Raw genomic sequence first — 25,818 nt, 5'->3', positions numbered from 1 at the left:
TTGTGGCCATACGAACTGCCTCTCCCTTTCTTCTTCTTCTTCTTCTTCACTTTTATTTCTTGCTCAACAAAAGCACAAGTCTAGTGGGTCAGACCATAAGGTATATTCAAGTTTATTTGAAAAACTCGATATAAATTTAAGTCAATTTATAAAAACTTAAAATATATTTAAGTCTTTTATGCATTTATAAACATGGATTGGATATTATATTTAATCCAAAGGCGTAATCCATTAGGTTATGGGCCATCATTTACATTTTTATCTCTTTTCGACGTGGGATTCTTCACTTACATATCATAATAATTTCTCCCTTGTGTGTGATTTTTCCACATTAGGCATCCCGTGAATTCCAATGAATCTAGGATAAGAGCTTATTTTTATCTCTAGAATGCAATTTAATTGTCATGTAATCATGTTTGACTTTCCAGTCATGGTAGTTGTTAATAAATACATGCAAATAATGATTATAATATGGAAAACATTCATATATAATTCAAAATAAAAAGTAATACAATAAGGCCAACTACTTAATCATGTTTTTTTTTTATATATATATACAAAATTTTGAGGAATTATTCTCAATGAGCGGTTGAATGTTGTGCTCTCTGTGTATTTGCAAGTTGCACTTACAGAAGACCCAAACTCTTCGGGGGTCGGTTTGGTGTAAAATGAATGAGATTTTGGACCTTCCCGAGGGTCGGTTTGCAAGTTGCACTTACAGAAGACCCAAGTTGCACATACTATCTCTTCTTTATTTTTTGGTAGTTAAATGATCCATACTCTTCAATCCTACATATGGAGTGGTTTTTGCATCAATCTACTCATTAGTTTTTATTTTTCTCCGTCCAAGGGGCTATATTAGGGTTGGGTTAGTCTCAATTCAGTCCAAAAATTCATTCCATTCCCTTTAAGTCCTATATTAACTCTCATCCTCTTTTATTAAATCATATATTTATTATATATTAAATAAACGAACTTTATAAACTTTTTTTTACTAAAACATCTTTATTTGTGGATTTGATTCTTCTCTAATTGTACAGGTAAAAATGTAATTTGAACTATTATTTTTCATTTTTATTTTGGTGTTTTTAAAAATTTATGTCAACTGTGCAAGTGTTTCATGAGTGTTCTCACCCAATGTTCAATTTTCTTTAGCAGCTAGTTTGGTCTTTTTTACTAAACAAATAGCATTATCTTTTCATGTTTCAGACATGATCAATTTATTTCAATTTCTCTCACTGCTTGTATTCTCCGGATTTCAACTGCAAGCATTACCTATCAAAATTTGCCTTTTAAGTTACAAAGAAAGTACTTTGTATCTGTGCGTAGCCCTGGATTAATAAACGTATATATGTATGTATGTATGTATGAATTTAATCTATCTTTATGCATATACGTATATATATGTATACATGTCAACAATTTTAAATTTAAGGTAAATTTGGCTAAAAAAATTTAAGGTTATAATTATGTCTTTTTATAAATAAATAATGCTAAAATTAAATAGACGCCAGCACTTGAGTTTAGCAAACAAAACATAATTTGGCAAAAGTAAAGAACTCATGCCAATACACAAGAACTGGGATCTCCCTGTAACTACAAATTGTTCAGTGTTCATACATCTATACCATTATTCATGAGTAAATAATTTTGCCTTGAAGATACTGTCAGATACAAATCCATGTACATATTTTCTAGTATATATCGTGATAATATTTTATTTATTTTTTAATAAGATGAGGATAGTGTATTAATGACTTGTAGGTATAGCGCGTAAGGACAAATGGTGCCTGTCATAAATATTTCTTCGTTTTACTTTTGTGCGTAGATAGCAAAAAGTTGACTTAGCAAGGTTTTGATGGAGTCCGCGTTCTGTGCACCCATGGGTGCATTGGACGCGTGAACCCACCGATAAGGAATTATTACGTGGCATTTTGAATTTTAGTTTTAGTTAATCGGAACCGGATACAAAAGGACAAAAATACATTAAATCCATTCAAATTCCCTCTTCCTCCTCTCCTCCGTCGAACCCTAACCCAGAAACATCCCACATCCTACCGCCGCTTCCCCAGTTCGCTCATTCTCCCAAGTACAAACCCATCCTTTCTCTCTGCAGAGAAAGGACTCAGTTGTTTTATACACCGATTTGATGTTCTGTACTGGGGCTGCAAGGTTGAGCTGCGTAAGCGGCACTCCTTTTGGTCGGCTCATGGTGCCGGAGGTGTGGAGAAAAAGGGCTACGTTGGACGGCTCGTTGACGATTTCATCTATCGATTTCTTCAATGGAACCGTCTCTTTCTAGTCGGACGAGAGTAACATCTTGATGTCGAGTTGGAAACTTGGAATTTCCTAAACTTTTTTTTTTTTTTTTCTCTCCACTTCTTTTTTACTGCATTTACATTTGGCCTGTCTCATATCAGACAAGTGAGGCCTGTCACAGACAGAATGGAAGTGTAGAATATCTGGACAGAAAAAGAAAACTTGAATTCTAAAATAATGGAGAAAAAGGCCAAAATAGTATCATAAACCCTTTTGGTTGATTCCTGAGAAGTTTCAGATACATTGTCAAGAATTATAACACTGAAAAAGATATACCCAACTGATTTTTATTTTCTGAGGTCACAGACTATCAGAGGAGGCGGCCCGGTGACTCTTCGAACCTCCGTTTTGAACAGAAGAAAACAGAACTTGTCGATTGAAAGTATAGGAACCCTCCTCGTGAGTGAGTCAAAAACGATCCAAAACTCTTCCCTACCGCACAGTGCCAAGCTGGGCCGTACAACGCATCGAATTCCTGCAAAATCGATCAGCCACCACTGCTAACGCTAAGCTAATTAAAGGGAGGCTCCACTTGAAATTTAAGTTCCTTCATTTATTCTCTTTCGTCGTCCGAGATCTTAAATCCCGAAAGTTGACATCTAAGCATGGTTCTCCGGCGATCCCGTGAAACTGTATAGTTCGATCATAACATCTCCGGTGATGGTCAAACAACACGTGGAATTGTGGACAGTCAACTAAAGAGGAATAAAGACATAATTTTCTTTTCTGGGGCTTCGTCACGGGCTGTTCGAGGCGGCATCCATCAGAGCCCTGGTCAGTCGGAACGCTCGCTCTTGCATGGCCGCCAGGTACTATCTTATGCACTACAAGAAAAATGAATTTTAGGCAGTCAGGAACTTCTTGCGACTGCCACTAAAAGTATATATATTTTTAAAATAACCTTTTTTTTTCTAATTTTCATCAAATTCCCTGTTCTCTTCTCTGTATTCATTTAAATAGAAATAAAACACGAAAATCAATAAACATCAATTACAAATAAAATTAAAAAAAAATTCTCCATTCAAAATATTTGAATCACAAATACATTTTAATTTCAATTTGACAAATTCTTCGTTTGTAAAAGAATTTACAAGGTAATTTCAGTTACAAATAATGACACCTAATCAGACTTGAAATGATTTCATAGATTGGCAACGTAATTGATAAATTTCTGTAGCTTTACAACTTCGCCAAGTCAGTCTCACAGAAAGTGCCTCTACTGTGCAATTTGATGTCAGGCTTAACATGCCTAATAGATTCTCCTTTGGCCCTGCTTCCCACAGCTCTGGTGAGATTATCCTCTCCATGCCAGGCTTAACGTTATCCTCTCCATGCACAGGCTCCTCAATTAGAGGTGCCTGATCACTAGCAGCACCAGAATGGCAAACTTTGCAAAGCAATGAACTTATTATCCACAATCATATTGTTCGAAACTTCAGCATCAGAATGAAGATTGGTTGTGCAGTCCGCTAGCATAGCTGGTTTTGGAAACCCTGTCTGACACTCAAATCAACTTGCTGCTGCACCCGAGCATGACCTTGATGATTGGAACCACACTTTTCCAGATTCTCAGTCTGATTGGAACCCGATCATGCCTTCCAAAACGTTAAATAACATTTTTATCAACTGATCCAAATATAGTGCTCTCTAAAAACAAACAAACATTAGTAATAACAAGAAGCAATCAAATATACAATGTGGCTAGCTTCCAAAAAGGGAACATCGACGGTAGAAAACCGGATTTGGCTTATTGAAATTTACTGCAACATGGTCCAGAATCAGGAAGCAGTCACTGAATCAGGAGAACAAATATTGAGATGAAATGAATCCCCAGTGTGGGGTCATCTCGATCATTGGACGAAAGATGAGATAGGTGGAGAGAAGAAATGGCTGATATCTAAATGGAACAATCATGCACCAAATCCTTTGCCTGTTAATGCCAGCCACTAGCAAGTCTAGAGACTGTGCCACGTGGGCTTGCTGATTTCCTGTGAAATTGGACCCAAGAATCCAGGGCCCATTTACTGATGTATGAAGTTATGATAGTAGAAGGAGAAGTATGAGTCCAGCATCACTTGTCAGACTGACCATATTCAGACGACTGAGACTCTGGCATTGAACAAATCGATACCACACTCTCACAGCCCCACCTCAGGATTAAGCTTGAAGAGATATGCTTATTCGGTTATGTACTTGTGTCAGGATTCAATTTCAAGGACAAGAAAAGACTCCAAAAATATGCACTGCCACGGATCAGATAAGAGTAAGATTGACTTCTACGAGGCAATTTCAAGGAAACAAGAGATTGAGGACCAGCGCTGACTCAACACGCAAGGATGACAATCAATAACAGTAAGATATAAAAGGGTTCGACTATGATACTGGAAAAACTTATAACCAATGAACTGGTATCATAAAAATGGTAACAATCAGATAGTATTTATCAAAATTCATGGGGTGTTGATTGGTCAAACCCCTTCGATATCATGTCTTTTCCAGCAGCACAGATTTCCCCAATATAGAAAGGAAACAAGAAATTGAGGACAAACCTGATAGTCAATGTCCATCTTTCCCATCTTTGGTTGCATACGTTCACGTTGCTTCTGCTTTAACTTCTTACTGTCCTCTTTTTCAATATAAGCCTATAAAAAATACCATAAAACTAGGAAACAGGTTAGCATATTACAATGAAAATACAAGATATTTCCATCAGCAAGGCTAAGTTGAAAAATATCAAATTCCAATTTTCTCAAAATCAAAAGGAAATCTTAAAATTTAAACCCTTCCTATGCACCATATCCAGTCTAATAATTCAAAAATAGCACGAAACCAACTTTTTTCACGGAGGATGATGAAATAAATTCTCCTATTTTTGGTAGAAATAAATTCTCCTATTCTTCACAATCAAAACCTTGGAATTAAAATTCATTGTTTTTAAATATTTAAGCTAAAGTTATAGTGCAGCAAAGAAATCTAAAATAACAAGCCCATTGAGTTTTTTTTTTTTTTTTTGGAGTTAGCATAAAGCACAAGATAACAAGACACTAAATTAGGGAAGCAGGATAATTGGTTTCAGGATGAATAGGCAGCTCAGGTGGGAATCAAGATCAACTAATATCCCAGGTGATATCTAGCAAGAGAAGTAAGGGCATTAGCAACTAGCATACCAGACAGTTGTTGTATTTCTTTCTTTTTCATTGTTAAAGCAGCTTTCACCGATTAAAAAAATGTTAGTAAGCTTTTGTATTTTGTTTTTCTCGTCTTTGTATGATAGTCAACTATGAAGTGTATGTTGGTGCTACCCACCACCAGTTGGGGGTGTTTCTTGTATTCCTTTGCTATAATCATAACTAGCAAATACCATCTTGCTATTGAGAAAATAAATTAATTTAGAAACTAAAAATAACCTACATTCACATCATAAACATATAAACTAGTTGTACTCTCTAACATAAATAACATAAATACTAATTGGGGAAGGATCTAGTATTTTTGCATTATAACTAAAAACCATTTTAATAATACCATACATCTTTTGACATTTAAAAGACAGAGAAGAGGAGGGAGGTTTGCTATCAATGGTTTTCGAATTCGATTTTATAACTTACAACCAAAACAACTTAGCCCATAAAATTAAAAACATGATCTTCCTAAATCAAAATAAATGGCCCACAAAAGCAAGCACTTCATCTCTCTCTCTCTCTCTCTCTCTCTTTTTCTTTTGAAGATATCTCCTTTTGATGACTTCAAATGAGATTAAAACTCATACACTTGCCATAAGTGTTAAATCATCAAATGCCAGCTAGTGTCATCAAAAGCACCGACTCAAGCAGTCAAGGTAAAATCATTTTCCCATGTTCACTAGCTCCTTTTTCTCCGGATTTCTGAATGTAACTTTATAAAATTGCTGGAAAGAATATTATGTACAAAGTGATAAATTAAATATACTTAACATTCCTAATATCAGAAAGCTAACACATTAACTGCCTTCCCCATTCTCAGTTACCCAAATCCTCCATTGTAGTTCTCAAAGATAAGTGCCGTTTGCTAAAAACATTTTCCCATGTTTGCAGGCCGCTAATAACAATTGCATTGCATCAAAGTAATCCTAAACCATTCCAAAACCCTTCAACATCTCCGAGCCTTTAAAAGATAAAAGAGTACAAACTTAGCTACAGGTCTGTGCTATATTGGTACTTAGAACCATAAAACAAAATTTCCAGTTTAGAAGGAAACCAACTAAGATTTCTATCACTAGAATGTACTTAGCAATTTCCCTTTTTTTTTTCTTTTTGGCCTTTTAGAAAATAATATGGATGTAAATAAGATTGAATTAAATTCAATATAACACGAGTTGAAATAACCTAAAGAAGTAAAAACAAGAGTGCTTGCAAATTAGACTGTATGTTAATAATTTGCAACATACTTGTCTTATTTTTTTCAATTCTTGTTGCAGTAATGAAATCAGGAAGTTGGAAAGGCTGCTTTTCAATACCACGCTTTCCCTGCAGGGAAAATAACAAATACATGAAATAGCTGAAAACTTAAAAGATATCATTTCTAGCATTAATGCAAAATGTGTCTACAAACAAGAATTTTAAAGCCCTTTTAACAGCCCAGGTTATCTGCAGTGTCAAAAAGGAAAAGATTCAGTCCAAGAATTATTCACAACAAAAACAACACTCATGCAGAATTGCAGAGCAAAACCATAGTTCCCCAGCCAGTCAATTCTTCTACTGCACGTGGAACAAGCTATCTAACCAAGGCATTTTATTTTGTATGCACAAGTAGCATCACACCCCCACCCACCCTAGAAAATATTTTAAAAGAGAAACCATTCAGGGGTCCCCCTCAGCAAAGACCACCAAGTCCTGGCTCCATGATTGTTACAGCCGCTCCCCTGCAAGAACCACATATATATATAAGAGGAGTGAAACCATATCGACTTTATCTTCCCTCACCCTCTTCCACAACCCCTTATATTGTATTCCTATCAAGATGCGTGCAAATCTTGCTTGCAACAATGCAAAACTCACCTGTAAGAATTTCCTCTTTTGGCACCAATGCCTTGGCACAGGAACAGTATTCCAGTATGATTTCAAATACACAAGCAACTTTGGATCTGCAGCTGTTGCATCCCATACCTAAATAAAAGCAGTCCATCAATGATAAATTAAAAGGTTGATAGTACCAATATGAAATGCAAGAGAATATGCAACAGATGCTAAAGAACTTCAAGAAGGGATTTGATATGGCATTGCTTTAGTGCATTAAAAGGTAATACCATGGTCTTTTGCCAATTGAGAACAACTTTGAGCGTTATTTTAGGAGAGGTTCCTCTGTATCCATTTTTTGGCTCTTCAATCTAACTGGTGCATCCCCAAAACAGTGATGAGCTGCTATTTGGGTGAAATACTAATGGATTAAACAAGAAGGCAATATAGCACAGGGCTCCAGACCCTCAATAATTATGTTGGCATATGGACTGAACATATTGCCTGGATCTTTAACAATAAATAACCCAATAGGATGAAGGGTTAAGGGAATAGGGACAAAAGTTCAGGGTTCGCCATCAGTACAGAAGGCCATCAGGAATGCTCCACTCTTCACACTTTATACTCTTTGTGAAAAGATGACTCTTGTCACTGTAACCGATAAGGATATGGGGTTCTACATTTCATTATATAGCCGTTCACTGCATATAGCAGGTAGGTACGCCTTTAGGTTTAAGTTTTGGCTCATTTTGGGTTGAACTTCAAGCAGTGTTTCAGGGGGGGAGATGGAGTTCAGTGACTCTGTCGGCTGTAGGTTTAAGGGAGGAAAGAGGAAAAGAACCCAGCTTTGAAGGATCACAGTTCACATCTGAGTTACATGAACATCTTCCAGAACATCCTGACCACTTAACACGGAATTTGGTTTATTTGATTGTTCTGGCCAACAAGTAGATACACCCTTTAATTGAGATAGGAATGCTCTCATTGAGTAACCTATGTGAGAATCCTATATAGCTATAGTAGTGTTCATCATATTCATGATGATGAGCTTGAAAAATTAGACAACAGAAGAAGAAACTTTGAGCTTTTCCCACTAATTTGAAGCCAATCGATGATGATGAACATGGTGTATTATGTATTGGATCAAAACAAAAACAAATGAAGAATCAATCAACTACTTTTTTCTACAGTTGAGTCAATGATGAGTGATAAACATGATAAATATATGGGGGCTACCTTTCCCAAAATATATAATAGCTGTTATCAAACGGCCCCTTACCACACTCAAATATCTCATGAAGAGGGCTATGATGGCAATTGCCTTTGGTCTTATCTGGATACTGTTTGATGCAGATGCTTTCTAATTTGGGTTTTAAGGTTTTCATTGGGGGAAACCTTGGGAATCCACTCTCTGATGCTGCTATTAAAGGCCTAAGTTCATCTTTTTTGGAGCCATTTGATTCTTTTTATTTGATTTTCCATTTTTTCTTTCCATCTATGCCATTATAGTTTACTTTTTTGCCAGCCTTCTTCATCTGTTGCTAATTCCAATTAAACAGTGCTATCTCTTTCAGCTCCTTCATTCCTTTCATTGATTTCTTAGCATTGTGATCCTAAAAAATTTCTTATTTTCCATGATGTGTCTAGGTTTGTACTTGGTATCAATTATAATATATTCTGCAGTATATGTTATTAATCTTGATATCCACCATTACATGCTTCAGGTTGCAGTGGTGGAGGTTAGCAGCTATCAAATGGAAATTCCCCATAAGCATTTCTGTTCTTCAGTAAGTAGGTTAGAATGTTTGACTGATGGTTAGAGAATCTACTCTTCTATCCACCTTCATAACATTAAGGGCACCATTCAGGTTGCTGTGGTTTTAAACCTCACACCAGATCATCTAGAGAGGCACAAGACAATGAGGAATTATGCAATGACCAACCTGATTCAATCTGATCCAACCCAACCTGATTATGAAAGAGTATGCTATAATTCCAAGAAATACTGAGGTTTCAATTCTTCCTGTGTAAGTTGCTCATCAAAAATAAAATTTGTGGAATATACATTGCTGTAAGAAGAGGATGTAGTAGTTCAGTGATAAGAAGGGATAAGTTAAATTGAAATGTTATGTAGTATGATTGAGTATTTTTGGCATATGCAAACTGAAAGGCGATTCCAAGAAGGTGTGTACAGTAATTAGATGTCCATAGGAACTGGACATATTTGAGTTCGTTCTGTTCTCATGCTGGGATTATTTTCCATCAGGAATAGAAAAATAGAAAATTGTGCACAAAATTAGAATAGAAGCTACTTTGCCTGTAAAAAAAAACTAACGGCTATTTGATGCGGATGCATCCCACATGGGCAATGCTATCCCTCCCCATTTATTTAATGTGTGTTTTGTAGATTTAGCATTTTTCACAGGATTTTGTCCTACTTTTCTGAGTTTCTCGGTCTCTTGTGCTAGAAGGCAAAAATTCCTATTTGGAGGTTTGGAATATAGGTATTCCATGCCGTTATACTTCCCCATTGCAAGGTTTATCCAGATTTGCAGACGTTAAGTATGCAATGGGATGCAATGATGTAGCTTGTAAAGATGAGAATTTTGACTTTGGGAAAGATGAAGGCAGCAAAGAATGCAGATGCTACAGTGGTGATTGTGGGTCTAGATTTGTCAGTGAAGCAGAGGGTTTGGTTCAAGTTGATTTGCTTCTTCCTGGTTACCAAACTCAGTTGATTAATCAAGTTGCTGAAGTTTCTAAAGGACCCGTTATTCTTGTGGTCATGTCTGCCGGAGGTGTTAGTATTTCTTTTGCCAAGAGCAACCAAATATTAAAGCAATTCTCTGGGCTGGGTATCCTGGTGAGGAAGGTGGTTCAGCCATTGCAGATGTTATATTTGGAAAATATAACCCAGGTAATTATATCATCAAATCATTTGGTTTAGTAAAAATTCGGTTTTAATGAAATTAATTTATGTTTACAGGTGGCAAATTACCAATTACATGGTATGAAGCAAACTATGTGGACAAGCTGCCAATGACATCAATGCCATTTAGGCCAGTTGATAGTTTGGGCTGTCCTAGAAGAACATACAAGTTCTTCAATGGCTCTACAGTCTTTCCCTTTGGATATGGCTTGAGTTATACTCAGTTTACTTATAACATTGCTTCATCTAAAAGGTCTCTGGACATTTAACTTGAACAAGTATCAGCATTGTCGTTCTCTATTTTATGAGGATGATGCATATAAGCCTCTATGCCCAGCAGTCTTGGAATTTGATTTCAAGATTGAAGTGCAGAACAGTGGAAGTAGAGATGGAAATGATGTACTGATCGTGTATTCCAAACCTCCAAATGGTGTAGTTGGTGCTCCTTCTAAGCAGGTGATTGGATTTGAGAGGGTGTTTGTGCCCAAAGGAGAGAGCAAGAAAGTGAAGTTTGCTTTTAATGCTTGCAAAAGTTTGATGCTGGTGGATAGTAACAGTGTTGTTCATAGATCAGGACTCTCTTAGGATCTGGGGAGTCAAATACTCTTTCCTGTACCTCTGTCCCTGTTGCTACCCATATGTGGTCATCAGAGGTTTTACGACTATTGGAGCATGCATACAATAAATAAGTAAATTATTCCCCGTATATAAACCATGTACAAGCTCAAAAAGAAATAATGCATGGGCAGCAGCCAGTGAGAATCAAAGCAACCATTGATAATTAGATAAAATGAACAATAAAAGATTAAAAAATTAATCAATTAAACCCACAAAACAATAAGAAACTTCCATTATCAAAATGTCTTTTGCACATGTCTATTTTGGAGGTTCAAATGTTAGAAGTATCAACAACATGAGAAGGGTGAAGCTGTTGCAACATTTCAAATCTTCAAGAGTTCAAGATTTGAAAGAAATAATGCATGGGCAGCAACCATTGATAATTAGATAAAATGAACAATAAAATATTAAAAAATTAATCAATTAAACCTACAAAACAATAAGGCACTTCCATTAGCAAAATGTCTTTTGCACATGTCTATTTTGGAGGTTCAAATGTTAGAAGTGTCAACAACATGATAGGGGTGAAGCTGTTGCAACATTTTAAATCTTGAAGAGTTCAAGATTTACTGCTAAAACATTTTAGGACAATTCCAAAATAGAAATTGGATAATGGCCTTAATGCCTTATTGATTACTTAAACTCTCTTAAGTTCTGTCCAGCCTTTTTTTATCAGTATGCCCAACCTATTTTGTTGGGAAAACCTGAGCTGAATCTCAAACTGCTAAACTAAAGTCTCTGTTTAGTTTTGTTTAATAGCATGAACAAGGACAGTCTGTTGAGCAGCAGACTTTTGCAGAGTTATGTTTAATAGCATGAACTATATAGAGCTCAAAAGCACTTCCTATGAGTTTCCTTGAGACAAAATTAATAAATGATGGGGAAACAATGTTGCAATGTTGCAACAATGCTGTTGTGCTCTTAGCATGTTGTGCAGATTAGAGGGTTTCCTACAATGCTGCAACAATGAAAGATAAAATAAAAAAATATATATATAGAGAATAGGAGTAAGTTCAGAAAATGTTCTTTATTGGAAGGGGAAAAGGCATAAGATAAATTGTTTTCCATTGGAAAAGAAAGAACTTAGCAGCAACTACTTGAATGTTCGTGCAGGAAACTTGGGAATAAGGCCACTCAAATTATTGTAAGACAAGTCCCTGTGGTGTGGCCAAACCCAGAAACCTTCTTCAGATACAAATGCCACTTATAGAATTTAACTAATTATCAATAGAAAAAAAAAACGGTTTATACAAAGAAAAACATGCAAAAAAACATAAGCATTTTTTCCAACCATTTTTATTTTAAAAAATGCAATATATATCAAATTCGTTCTGATTTTAAAATAGAACCTATTTTTTGATCAGATCCAATTCAAAAATCTGATAGAAAGATATATGAATCCGACAAAATAGGATCAAATTGAATTCAAATTCGAAAGAGCAGATCACAGAGTTCAATGACGTTACTTATCGAAGAGACTGAAAGCCTCATTGAACTCAGAGATCTGCTCTTTGGTGAGCTGCTGGACCATTTATTTTTTCAAACAATAAAAAACCTAAAAAACAGAGAAAGGGATTTTTACCTGAATCAGATGCCGCCGATGTGTGACTGAGATAGAGAGCGAGAGATTGAGATGTGCGACTGTGTGTGAGATAGATTGAGATAGAGAGCGGGAATCGACTGAGATAGAGAACTCGAGAGAGAGAGCATGAGAAAGAGAGAGCACGAGAGAGAGAGAGAGGACACAGAGAGATTGAGATAGAGAGCGAACGAGAGCGATATAATGACTGAGATAGAGATCTCGGGAGAGAGAGAGAGAGAGAGAGAGAGAGAGACTACTGGGAGAGGAGAGAAACAGAGAGGGCGGGAAAGAAATGCGTGGGGGAGGAAAAGGTCACCCCGCGCCTTTTTCTCTTTTCTAGCGGCAGTCGGTGGGTCTTTAGTGGCACTTTTAATCGACTGCCGCTAAAAACAATATGTTTCTAGAGGCAGTCAAACTACTGTCACCTTAAAAACTGACGCTAGAAGTCATATTTTTTGTAGTGATGCCGTGATGGATGGACCATACCCTCCCTTACTCCTCTGTTTCGCAGTTCCAATTCCATTCCTCGTTGCTACGTCCTCCATGAACGAGAGAGAGAGAGAGAATTGGTACCAGAAATATTTGAAGTTTGGACATTTGACTGTCACGACGGAGGATTAAGGAGTCGGCTCTTTGCAAAACATGGCGATATGGCCGCCTGGCCGGTTCAACCAGCCGAACGATCGGTAACGGAAAAAATTTCTGTTAATTCGCGGTTACATGGATATGGATGAGATAACGTGTCCGTCTATCATTCGAGGGTGCACAGAACGCGGCCTCGTTTTGATGACCCATTTCGTTTCTTAATTTGCTTTGTAGAAACGCTGATACAATTAAATTGTATTTAACTAATCACAATCATTCGTGACTTATTTAACCCCCCAGATGAAAATTTTTAAAATTACAAACAAGGTTTTTTTTCCAAAATTTTAGATATTTTATTAATAAAATTATCATTTTTATACTTGTATTTGTCTTGATAGAAGCAATGTCTAAAACCTATGTACGTGGCTCTCAGCAGGCAGTGTCATACCCTTCTAATTGTTATACTTAATTATTTGTACCTCATTTTCTTCATAATGTAATTTCTGCTGATAAGTATTCTGAAAGTTAATTAAAGGATTTATTCAAATCAATTGGGTAAAAATAAATCTGTATTATTTTTTATGGTTCTATATATACAGAACCAAAATTCTGTGAATCACCGGCATTTAAACTCATAGGTAAAGCTAAACTACTACAGAGAACCCAGTGACAGAGTCCCCGCACCTATTCTTTTTCAACGTCGGCAACGAAGGCATGAGATTTCAAATAAACAAATAAATTAAAGGCAAAGTCTATGATGTATCTATTGCACCATGCAGAAAAAGGATGAAAATGATTGAACCTGTGAAACGTGAGCTAATAAACTATAAGTAGATTTTAGTGTAATTGGTTAATATTTGGATTTAAACTGCAGCGAATATTAATAAATACATCGTGTTTGAACTCATATATACGTACATATAATTAAGTGGTGGGAAAACATCTAAGAGTTCTGATTTGGTCACCTACCCATAAATCGTATTGACGATCAAGTTCACTCATTTTTAAGCCTGTTTTCTCTTGCATATTTGGGCCCATTCATCCTTTGGTAGATTATATGAAATTTGAGAATTTTGTTTTGGATCATTTATTAATACATCCCCATAATTGTGTGGTAGATCGATCTGAAAACCAAACAATGGTTCATTTTTTAAAAGTTTAATATAATGTATTAAGGGGTAATTTCAGAATAAAACAGCATAGGCCCATACCCTTGAACATTTTAAAAGTTCAATATAATGTGGTCAAATTACAATTTTCTGATAGTAATATAAAAAACTCTTGATAGAAGATTGATTAAGTAAATTGATTGCAAATTATAAGAGGAGTTTTAGTAAAACATAAACTATAAGATATGATTTAGTAAATATATAAAACTATAGGAGTATTTTAATAAATGACCCTTTTGTTTTTGTAATAAACAAAAATTATAGTGTGGCACGTGGCTAACAACAATAGATTCTTTTGAAAATCGAAAGAAAAGATTATTGGGCTGATCTTTTAGTTAGGTTAAGGATTTAAATTTGCCACGTGGTTAAGTCTTTCCTTCCATACCAATAACCTTAAGATTGGCTTGAGTGAGTCATAACGTCATTGTCATGTAAACTTTAGTGTATTTACAAGCAACTGTGAATCGTAATTAATGTTTTCAAGAATATAATACAATCTTTTTGTACTGTTGGCAAAAGAACTTAAAGTGTATTTACAATAGAGTATTTTGGCTGAAGTTCTGATAACCTGTCACTCAAATTCTCGTCCAGATCACATCTCGTGTCTCACGCTTGTTTGAGGTATAAAGATAGTCTGCTAAGCCAAGTCATATTTTCATTTTCCAGTCCATATATCCCTTCTTTTCTGTTTTCCTCAAATAAAAAAGAGGTTTTGATTTTACTTTTCATTTTCCCAGCTCGGGGCTGCAAATGGATCGGATTCCCGATTCCGTTTCAATGAAATTAAGATCTGATTTTTCTTTAAATCGGATTTAAATATCTGTTTAGCTAAAGTTGGATCAACTTGGATTTCAAAATATGATGCATTTAGTAATTAGATAGAATTTGGATGTTGATGGACTTCATTCATTAAAACCCTTTTTTATTTATAATATATATTTTTTGTTTTATATTTTTTTATAAATTAATGTTAATTTTATATAGATTTACTTATATTTTAATCAAATCAAATGTCCCAATACAATTCAAAATTTGTTTAGATTATAATAATACCCAATACAAATTCAATCAATCCATTTGCAGCCCTACATCAACCCTCTCCATCTTGTGCCATTAGGATATGGTGAGATCTCACATCTTTTGGCACATTATCATATACTACTACACGTTTTTCATTTAGCATTTGTGATATTTAATTATTATTCCACCCTACCTTAATTGCACTGAAATGCAAATTATGAAATTATAATTAGTGGAACCAATTATTGATCTGACCCATCAAACCTATCCTGGTTTTGAAATTTTCATTGTTTGGGTTTAGTCCATTATCAACCCCCAATCAATAAACGAAATCTGATTGGATCAGTTGCGTGTAGCTATACAATAATAATAATAATAATTATTATTATTATTATTATTATTATTATTATTATTATTATTATTATTATTATTATTATTGTTGAATGAATCCGAATTAAAGTATGAGATTGGCATTTCAATGTAAATTACTGAAGAAATGATGATCTGGTTGAATTATTCGTAACCCACTAATATCAGGACCAGCCTATACCAAGTACCTACCCCTTTCTTGGTATAAAAAAAAAAAAAAGAAAAAACTAGCACTTAAACATCAAAGTTGACTAGTTATTTTCATCTGATCGCATGGATGCCCGTTTTTAATTTCTTGGTTTTATTTTAAGTAATTGTGTATTACAGAGGTGATACGGATGATGCCAACTACAAAACTTCTTTAATAAAAACGTCTTCTTCATTAACAACACAACAAGGAACAATTGATGAATATATAATTCTCCAAAGTCCTAGAATCCCCACCATACGAAGCCAAAAAGCTGTGTATGGATGGGGAGTCTTCTGTGTGGTTATAATGGGACATTTGTAATATTTTTGTTTATTGGTGATATTTTATTTTTCACTTATAAAAAAAATAAGTCTTAGAGTCCCCTAGAAATACAAAGCTTAGGTGGCATTTGATAACATTTTTCTTATTCACAAAAATTTGGAGGCATTTTAAATGGTATTGTGTCTAACCTTTCATTAGAGGAAAAAATGCCTGAATTGGTTAGATATAGTCCCCCATTAATGTCATTTGTTTAATAATAATAAATAATATTATTTTTTAAATAAAATAATGTTTCACAATAATAATAATAATGAACAATAATATTGACTTAATATTATTTTTATAATTTTTAATATTATCGAACTATCTAATTTTAGGATAAAATAGTAAATTTTATAATTTTAGATGTTTGAGAATTGCTCCAATTCAAATGATTTTTATTTTTTCAAAGCCACTAAAACGAAAAAAAATCAGTTCTACTTTTTTTTTTCAGATTTTAGACCAAATAATTACTTATTGGCCTTTCAAAGATCAGAATTCAGATTTATCAAGTGCCACATTAGTCTCAACCAAAAGGTCCAGAAATGAGACAGAGTTCAATGAAATTATCAATGAAACTTGGTGGAAAGTGAAAACAAAGACAATTGTTAGATGGATTAAAACCGTGTAATTTATATTATAGACTATTGTCATTGTCCAAAAATTGATAGGCATAAATGATGGTTTATTAACACCATGAGAATCCTTACCAAAAAAAGACCATGAGAACATCTAGCAAATGGGGATTGAAGTTTGAGGCCCTCAATTCAAAAAGAAAATAATAATAATAATAATAGTAATAATAATAATAACTAAAAAAGTAGAGTAAAAAATAAAATTATAATAAGCTAGGTACAACCATCCAATTTGAGGACCTCTCTATATCTCTATATAAAATTATAAAAATATAAAGGTTGTTTTTGATAGCATATATTCTGTTCCTGTGGAGAAGAAGTCAGCGAATTTGAGTAAAAGAAACAGAAAAAATGAAAGATGGTACCAAATAGCTCCATATATGTGATATGTCATTGATGGACGATCAACAACCTTCTTTATTCTTTATTCTATTTTTGACTTGTAATTAACGATTACTATGCAGCACTCCTGATATACACAACATTTGTACAAACTGAAATTCTGTGAGGAAAAAGTAGATAAAGTTTAGTTTAGAGCCCGCACCACAATTCATTGACTTTACTCCAATTCCAAAGTCCAAACAAAACAAACTTCCCATCAACCTCTGCTTTATTAGTCCACTCCCACCGGCCCACCCACCACCGGTTGTAACCCAGATTAAATCCAAAACAAACAATAAACCCACAACAAAAGGCAAACATCTCTCTCTCTCTCCCCGTCCCAAACTTGATCAATTCAAACATAGAGTCCATCGCAGAAAGGTGGATGCAACCAACCTTTCTCCTGTTTCATTTCTGTCTTTCTTGGAGCTCTAGGTAATCATCCTCTTCTTCTTCTTCTTCTTCTTCTTCTTCTTTGTGTCTCTCATGGCGCATCTTTACAGACAGTTGTTGTCAAAAGAGTTGGACGATCCAGAGTATTGTTCACCTGGATGTAACTCGACGGATAATTGTCCATCCTTCTGTTATGGCCTTTGTCCTTCTTACTGCCCATCTTATTTAATTTCTTTGCCTCCTCCCCCTGTCGAAGGATCATCTCATGCGGCATCCCACATCTCACCCTTTTTGATCATCCTGATCACCGTACTGACCAGTGCCTTCCTTCTCGTTAGCTACTACGCCATCATTGTCAAATACTGTTCAAACTGGAACACCCGTTTCAGGAGATCACCTCCACCTCGATCCGACGATATCCGCCAAGATTTTCTTGACGAGAATCATGGCCCCGTCTTGGATCACCCTATTTGGTACATCACCACTGTTGGTCTCCAGGACTCCATCATCAATTCCATCACCGTCTGCAAGTATAAGAGAGGAGATGGCCTCACCGAAGGCACCGAGTGTTCGGTTTGTCTCAACGAGTTCGAAGACGACGAGACTCTGCGTCTCCTACCCAAATGCAGCCACGCTTTTCACCTCCCCTGTATCGACACTTGGTTGAGATCCCATAAAAATTGCCCCTTGTGTCGTGCACCTATTGTAGCTAGCACCTCTGGCCCACAGACGACGACTCCGCCGCCGCCAAATTCCAACAATCTTCCCGCTGGGGATGAAATCCTGGTGGAGAATTCTCAGAGCGATCCCAGGCTGGGAAGCAATCAAACCAGAGAACGTGGGGTCTGCGACCTGATGGGCGTTGGAACTGAGAATGAAGAAATCCCGGTCGAGGAGGATGGAAGGAGCGATTCCGGGATACCAAAGGATGGAGTCCCTTCACCCCTTCCGAGTTCTGGATTCCGGGTTCCCTGTGATTTGCGCGACAGTCGTCGGGAAGTGGAGGATGAGATGCAGCCAGTTGGGCGGTCTGTTTCTATGGATTCATCTCAGGCTGCGATCATCAGTTTCTCCATAGCTAATTCTCTCCAATTACAATCGGAAGGGAGTTCATCTACTCGACTAGTCCTTGTAAATAAATCCGATCCCGATATTGTTATAAAGCATGTCAGTGAAAGTCCGAGCGTCCTCAGCGAAATGGGTAGTTCTTCCATTGGGCGATCTCTGCTGAAGGGGCCTGTTTCCATGAAAAGATCATTCTCGAGTGGTGGGAAGTTCTTATCCAGATATGGCCGGAGCCGGAACTCGATTCTTCCTTTGTGAGGTCTTTAAATTCTTTTCATATCATCGACTGCCAATCCATAGACAATTGTAATTTGTAAATGAGAAAGAAGCTCAAAATAAAATCTGGCCGGGAAAAAGAATTTTGGCGCTTCGGATGCGATTTCAAGGTTCATAATGAGAACTAAGAAATTTGTAAATGGGGTTTTTGTTTCCATGTCCTACAGACGAAGTTAAGATATGGTTTTCTGTGATGCATTATTTTATACGCGGAACACAGTGGGAGTTCTGTGGAGAAACCTTTTCTGTATGTAAGTAATTTTTCCGGAAATGTTTCTTCCTGGTCCTGGATAGGCTAATCTCTGTGGTCTATTTTGTTTGATCGGTTTTGTTGGAAGTGTTTGAGTTTCTTAGAAGATAAACTGATCTGTTTGGAACTCTGTAATTTCCCATCCTATAAGCCTCTTTCCTTCTCTGTTATTAGCGAACATTGTTATAGCTTTAAGCTGTTGATTGTTTAATTGTTTCCTTTCTTGGTATGGATGGATATAACATTATTTGTCTTCTGTTTTACTGTTTGGGTATTTGCTTATACATTTATTTATTATTTAAATTGATTTTAATTGAAAAACGGATGTGACCCTCGATAGGGTTGAATGGCAAAACAGAATTCATGCAACTGTCCCCAAATAGTTGGCTTAACAGCTTGATATGTGGAGGTGGAGTTATGCTAGTGTTGTCACAGAGTTGCATGCATCGAAATGGTTTTCACTTTGGGCAAAAAGGGTTTGTTGCTTCAATTGTTGAATGTGCTGTTTTCTCTTTCTTTAATATGTTGAACAGAATAACGTTGCAAACTCTCAAAATGCACCAGCAGCCATAATGAGATCAAACTTTGTTCTCCCTTTTTCTTTTCTTGTTGATCAAAATTGCAAATACTGAGCAAATTTTGCTTTGATCAAGATCTTGTTCAAAGCTAGGGGCCATTGCTTGGGAAATCCCTTTATAATGGTAAAACAAGTGTGAGAACGCTATATGTGTAATCTCGAGTCTTAGAGCAGCCACCCTGTGAAAAAACCCGTAAGTTTGGATTGTATACAGTCTACCCCTCCCAATAACCAAACCCCAAATGACCAGGACCTTTATAGCCGGGTAATGGCCCTTTAATCAAGGCTTATCCAAAGATCTTGTTATCATGTTAGTCTTTCCCTACAAGTAGCAAAATAAAAACCAAATCAAGCAGAGTATTCTCAAGTCTTCTAAGTGCATGTACCCTAACATTTTGATTCTATTCCATCCATAGATTCTTTCTCCCGATGGAGGATGAAGTTTACAATTACAGCTGAGAGCTTGAACATAAAACTTTAGTTATGATCTGCCCCATTCATCGGTTCAATTAATTTAGAATAAGTGACTTATGGTTATTCCATCTACTTTTTGTTTGGATATATATGTTAATAATTCTCATCACATTATGGTGATTGATGAGGGGTGATTTAGTCTTTCAATTGAATGATATCACGACTCATGGCACTATAAAATTGTTCATTGACATCTTGGCACCAAGTAAGCGGACTTTGGAAACCTGGCATCTGTCTCAACCTCCTCGTCTCCACTTCGACAGGATAATCTACGAATAGTTCGGGAGATGTCAAGTCAACGTAAAGAGCCGATATGCCTCCACCGATCTAGCCCAAATCCGGTTAGCGACTTGCCCAATGCGACGGGCGACTTCCTTCGTGAGGAGGTTACTGTCTCCGATTCCCCCGAGATCACGATAACACATTGTCGGAACTGATCTCGATCCCACCCGTTTTGGACGAGACTAGATTAGCATTACCAACTTATGCAGAATCCGTCTCCAGGCGTGAAACCACCTTCGAATCAAATGGGTTGGAGATTTCGGATGTGTTTCGTGGAGCTAACGACAGTTATCCTATATAAAGGTGTCTCCTTCTTCAAAAGCGTTATATGCGATTTAACTCTCAAAGTTTATTAGCTTTCTCACTTCCTAAGCTAGTTTGCTAACTTAAGCATCAGAGTGTCCACCCCGGGTATAACAACCCGGACACTCTGACACTGTTCTTTGCAGCTCGACCAGGCAACCTCATCAGCTCAGCATCTGAGCTGTCTACAAAGAATTACTAGATCGCACAACATCAGTGATTATCTACAAGATGTGTGTGGGAGCTAAAACAAAGAAATCTGGGTTTATTGTAGTAAATGGATTACTACCGGAGGGGCCCCTGAATTGCAGGGGCTTGGAGAAATGAAATTATTGTATAGAAAAAAAGAAGTTGAGAAGTTATTTTTTAGTGAAAGTATCTTAGAAAAAAAAGTTACTTAAAATAAATTAAAATTTATATCCAATTTATTTTGCTAACACCAATTCCCTAAATGCATCTCTACTTAAATTGATCCAACAGCATGCAGCATGCAACAAGGAAAACACCAAACTTCAGCTTTCCATTACTCTATCATCTTCTTGGTTAAAGTTCTAATTTCAAATGAAGGGACCTTCTTTGGGAACTGAGATAATACAAAGGTGAGAAGCATTGGTGAAATTGAAGCACCATTAGTTAAAAAACAAGAACAACTACAACGATCAACAGCACAACCAAGCAATCAATGCTTGGAATCATGTTAGAATTAGATTAAAAAGCCAAGGTGATTAAAAGACAGACCCAATGTCCAGGGTATCTAAATACTTCAAATTTTCGGTGAAGGGATCCACATTTTTATATTATTATTTATATTTTTTAATGAGACTAACTTATATGAAATTGGTAAAACTAATTTTGAAACAAATAATTCTTACAATTTCAATAGTTTCTAATAATTCACCCATAACTAAAAATAATTTACTGTTAGTTATTACAAATAATATAATGATAATTGTTGTTGTAAATTTTACAGAATTTGAAAAATTTTAAAATAATTCGTTAATAACAAAATTACTATAATACTGGAATTTCCATAATTATCAAATTACAAAAGAAAAAAAATATTTTAAAAATTACTCTTATTATTTTTATTTATCAATATTTTTTATCATTGCAATAAATTAATGATAAGTGTGGTAAATTGAATAATTATCACAATTTTTTGTTAATTTAATAATTTTCACAAATAATAGTTACAAATAATTCATAACATAAAATTATATATGATTGTGGATAAATTCCTTAGAGACAAAGGGCTTTTAAATAACCAGAACAGAAGCATAATATATGCAATATGGATTAAATAATAAAGGAGTAGAAATTAGGGTAAACTTAATTGGAGACTAAGAGATATCTCTTCTGATCAACGAAACTAAGAGGTATCTCTTCTAATCAGCGAAACTAAGAAATATCTTTTGCCTTGGTGGTGGTTCCTCATCAGTGAAAAAGCATCGGCCAAAATAAACCTAGCATGTTTCATTCATCCAATCTTAAAAGATGTGTGTACTTTGTTAAAAATAAATAAATAAGCTTACTACATTAATCTTGATGCTAGATAGCACTTATATAAGAATGCAGTGAATTGTAATCAACCAAAAAATAAAAATAAAAATGAAAGTGAAACAACACCCTGATATAGACACCTCGGATAGCTAGTAATGACAATCAAGGGGGAAAATGAAAAGGAGGGGAGAGCTAGAACAAACATAAACAGAGTAAAGCTTACCAACATGGTTGAGCTTTTTTAATCTGTTGCACACTTGCAAGCCAATTTCTCTCGACCAGTATTAACCATGTTGGTTCATACTAGAAGTCTAGCTTCCCATGCATTGCAGATTAGACATTTAAAATTCTACCTAATTCATAGGAAAAGAATTACTCATGAATGTTCTACTTAACTTTAAATTCAAAACACTCGTAACACCGGTAAAAAAAGAAATAAAAATAATCTCAAGAATACCGGTGACATTGACAAATGACAATTACTTACTTAACAGTCACGAGATCTATCATTCTCATTGTCGGAGTTCACATTTTCACAAAAAAAAAGAAAAGAAAATAAGAAAATAAAATTTGATCCTTGAAAGCATCGCTTAATCACAGGTTTCAAAGTAAAAACTTCAATTGAGAGATCAAAGATCAAAATGATTCAATTACACCAATAGATCGTACAAAACTCTAAGAAATTGCTTTTAATTGATCGTACAAAATTCAATGGCATAACCTTGATAGTGACAACCACCACAAGTGCTTCCTTGCCCTAGGTAGAACCTATTTTCTCTCTTCCCAAATTGACCATAGGATGGGCATCTCTCTTTTAGGACTGAATCAAAAGTGCTAATCTTTCCTGGGGTTGCCAACCATAAAGAGAAGCATACTCTAGGTAGAACAAAAGAAAGGCAGTTTTTTTTTTCAAGCACTACATGCTAATCAGGGTTAAAAATCAAAGTTCGGGCCTATGGGGAAAATATTTAGTGGTAAGAGACCTAATGATTGGGTTTGGGGCAACCAATTTCTAGTATCAAGGGTAGATGGAGAATAAAAACATCCCTAGGACTATTGATAAGAGAGACAAATTCCTCTATCTTGGAATTCGTAGGAAGATGTTTAAATGTAAATGCTAGTCCAAACCATTGTCATCATGAAATAGGAAGCCAAAAATTACAGCATCCTTATGCAAGGTGAACTGAAATATGCATGGGAAAGAGGAGCTCAAACTGTAGTTGCAAAAATGGTGTGAGTTGATGTTACTGTCCCACCTGTTTGTGTTCATCCTGAATTTCTTGCAGATAATGGATGTCCAAAGGTTTGATTGCTCATTGCACATAGATATCCAATCGTAATAAGGTCTCCATCGCATAAAAAATTTCCGGTAAAGTTGTTCAATATGGTCCCTCAACTTATTAGGATTCTGGAACACTAAAACATAGTAAACCAAGAGATTTGCCTGAGCATAAGTCTTTCTCATTTAGTGTCTAGAGATGTAGTTCCTCTTCCACATTGCTAACCATTTCTGACATTTTCCAATTACTTGATATCAATAAGGCAAAAATTGTGGGTTTGCACCCAAGGTCCCAAAAATCTAATTGGATATTTCTCCGCCCTACACTACAAATTGTTTTTTTTTTTTTTTTGAAAATTCTTTGCCCAGACCTTGTATTCGCAACTACAGTTTCTACTACTTTTTCAAGAAACCATGAATATAAAAAGTCACCCCTTCCTCGTTTTTCTTTTCTTTCCATAACTTCAGAAAGGATGAAATAATCAACAGTAATAGCTAATTTTTTTATAAGTATCAATTGTAATAACTAATAAGCCCTCTAGAACTACAATTGTCTTATGATGTATCTTCTTTTTTGATATGGATGTACCAGTTAGGTGAAATCTCTTCATCGTTGGACTATAATTCTTTATTTTCAAGCATTTTCTCAAAATTCTAAAATTTAATGCCTAAACCAGTGATTCAAATCTAGTGGCATTAGGAAGGCTGGCGACATGGAAAACTTATATTTCTAAATAATGTGTAGAACTTTCCTGGGGCCATTAATACCCATGACAAGTTTGATCCCTTCTTGAGATTATTATCTTTGAATGTTGGCAACAAACATCTCATAACTACAGAGAGTAAATAATATGTGCCCTTCAAGTATTAAGAACCACCAACGAACCATAACACAAGCAGTGCTAACAAAGTAGTTGAAAGTTCCCAAAAGTTTTTTGGAGCCAAGGTATTAATCTCTATTGAGGGAAATTAATGGATTTCCTAAACAAATCTACAGCTTTCCTCAGAACTTCAATATAACATTGCGCATCCATAAACAAACAAACAATTTTTACAGAAAAAATACAAATAACAAGTGTTCTCAAGAACCAAACACTAGAATTAAAATGATGCTGACATGAAGCGAAGTATAATTAAAATGAAATGTTGCATGATGCCATTTGGATGCAACTGAAGATGCTAAAACGTAAACAAATAGATGAGATTATCCAAACTTGAAATTACCCTGTCAGTGTCAATGATGTCTCACCGTATTCTTCTAATTGTCATGTTATGCCTCATCTACAGGTCCTTATATTTTGCAACTCCCTTTCAAGACTGGTGTAATCTAAAAAGAAGGTTAAATTCACCATTAATTATCCTCTCCTATTCCGTGACCATAACAACTTCAAGACAACTAAATACCAATGATAAAATACAATTACTGAATCACCAAAAGGAGACCATGTCTCTGATCATAATGCTACCATGGTTGAAAAGCAGAATGTTTCACAAATATTGGAATGATGATTAATTTAGCATGCACATTATTCAGAAGTAAATTAGTAACACCCCAACCAATATACTGAAAACCAAAAGATTCAATTCCCAGATTAATCAAAAACCCTAAACAGAGCGATAAAAACAGCCAATAAATTCTATAAAATGAATCTTAAATAAGCAGACTTTCTCCAACACAGAAAACCCCAAACAGTCTAATGGAATTGTCACAAATCTGAAGCCTAATATTTAGCTCCCCTCCCAAGAATCCATGGCGAGAGAGATGAGACTAGAGAGAAGATAGACGAGAGAGAGAGAGGACAAAGAGAGAAAGAGACGAGAGAGAAAGAAACGCTACAGGAGAAAGAGAAAGAAGAGAGAGTGAGAGAAAGAGAGGCAGGTAGCGGGAAGACAAAGAGTGAGGAGAAATGCCACATGGACACGTAACTTTCATGCAAAGAGATGCTCTATATACTCTGTTTGCATGAAACACCATAGGGACATGCTCGGACTTGCTCTGTTTTACACGTAACTTTCACTCAGACATATCGTATTGTGGACAAAGACTTTGTTTTACACGTATAAAATAAAATTGGCCAATTAAACACAAAAACACCAAAATAGTACATATAAAATAACACGTGGCGAAAGGAGAGAACATCCCAATCGTATTAATATATATATATATATATATATATATATAATTGTTTTTATTTCAGAAGCAAGTATGGTATGTTTGGGGAGGCCACCTTCAAGAATGCATGCATGCATGTCTATCAACCTCCACTCCTTGATGATATATTTATGATCTATCACCTAAAAGTCCAT

At 35.5% G+C, this 25,818-nt stretch overlaps 1 protein-coding gene and 3 long non-coding RNA genes across 7 annotated transcripts; 2 read left to right on the top strand and 2 right to left on the bottom strand.

Moving 5' to 3' along the window:
• Nucleotides 1–1,983: 1,983 nt before the first annotated feature.
• Nucleotides 1,984–10,944, top strand: LOC148803654 (uncharacterized). Its single transcript, XR_016078305.1, has 2 exons — nucleotides 1,984–3,128; nucleotides 9,038–10,944. It is a non-coding gene; the product is annotated as an uncharacterized LOC148803654 (long non-coding RNA).
• LOC104608630 (uncharacterized) lies at nucleotides 3,009–13,047 on the bottom strand. Of its 3 annotated transcripts, XR_016078301.1 has the most exons (7): nucleotides 12,443–13,047; nucleotides 7,356–7,463; nucleotides 7,129–7,219; nucleotides 6,746–6,824; nucleotides 4,869–4,961; nucleotides 3,440–3,914; nucleotides 3,009–3,143 (listed from the first exon to the last, which is right to left on the bottom strand). It is a non-coding gene; the product is annotated as an uncharacterized LOC104608630 (long non-coding RNA). The 3 variants fall into 3 exon arrangements; XR_737129.3 differs by having other exon boundaries at nucleotides 3,122–3,914; XR_737128.3 differs by lacking the exon at nucleotides 7,129–7,219 and having other exon boundaries at nucleotides 3,122–3,914; nucleotides 12,443–13,046.
• A 4,087-nt stretch (nucleotides 13,048–17,134) lies between these two features.
• Nucleotides 17,135–19,359, top strand: LOC104608629 (RING-H2 finger protein ATL52-like). Its single transcript, XM_010274670.3, has one exon. The coding sequence runs from the start codon at nucleotides 17,599–17,601 to the stop codon at nucleotides 18,826–18,828; it is 1,230 nt and encodes a 409-aa protein (XP_010272972.1). The 5' UTR covers nucleotides 17,135–17,598; the 3' UTR covers nucleotides 18,829–19,359.
• A 697-nt stretch (nucleotides 19,360–20,056) lies between these two features.
• On the bottom strand, nucleotides 20,057–25,427 carry LOC148803653 (uncharacterized). Of its 2 annotated transcripts, none has more exons than XR_016078294.1 (2): nucleotides 24,736–25,427; nucleotides 20,057–22,585 (listed from the first exon to the last, which is right to left on the bottom strand). It is a non-coding gene; the product is annotated as an uncharacterized LOC148803653 (long non-coding RNA). The 2 variants fall into 2 exon arrangements; XR_016078299.1 differs by having other exon boundaries at nucleotides 24,761–25,427.
• Between the last annotated feature and the right edge of the window lie 391 nt (nucleotides 25,428–25,818).

This window comes from Nelumbo nucifera, chromosome 1 (genome assembly GCF_055504915.1).
Source record: "Nelumbo nucifera cultivar China Antique chromosome 1, China Antique-T2T, whole genome shotgun sequence".
Lineage (NCBI taxonomy): Eukaryota > Viridiplantae > Streptophyta > Magnoliopsida > Proteales > Nelumbonaceae > Nelumbo > Nelumbo nucifera.
Note: the sequence above shows the minus strand (reverse complement) of the source record. Positions and strands in the feature narration are given on the sequence as shown.

Coding starts and splice junctions, on each gene's coding strand:
- LOC104608629 (XM_010274670.3), top strand. CDS start 17,599: ATGGCGCATCTTTACAGACAGTTGTTGTCAAAAGAGTTGGACGATCCA.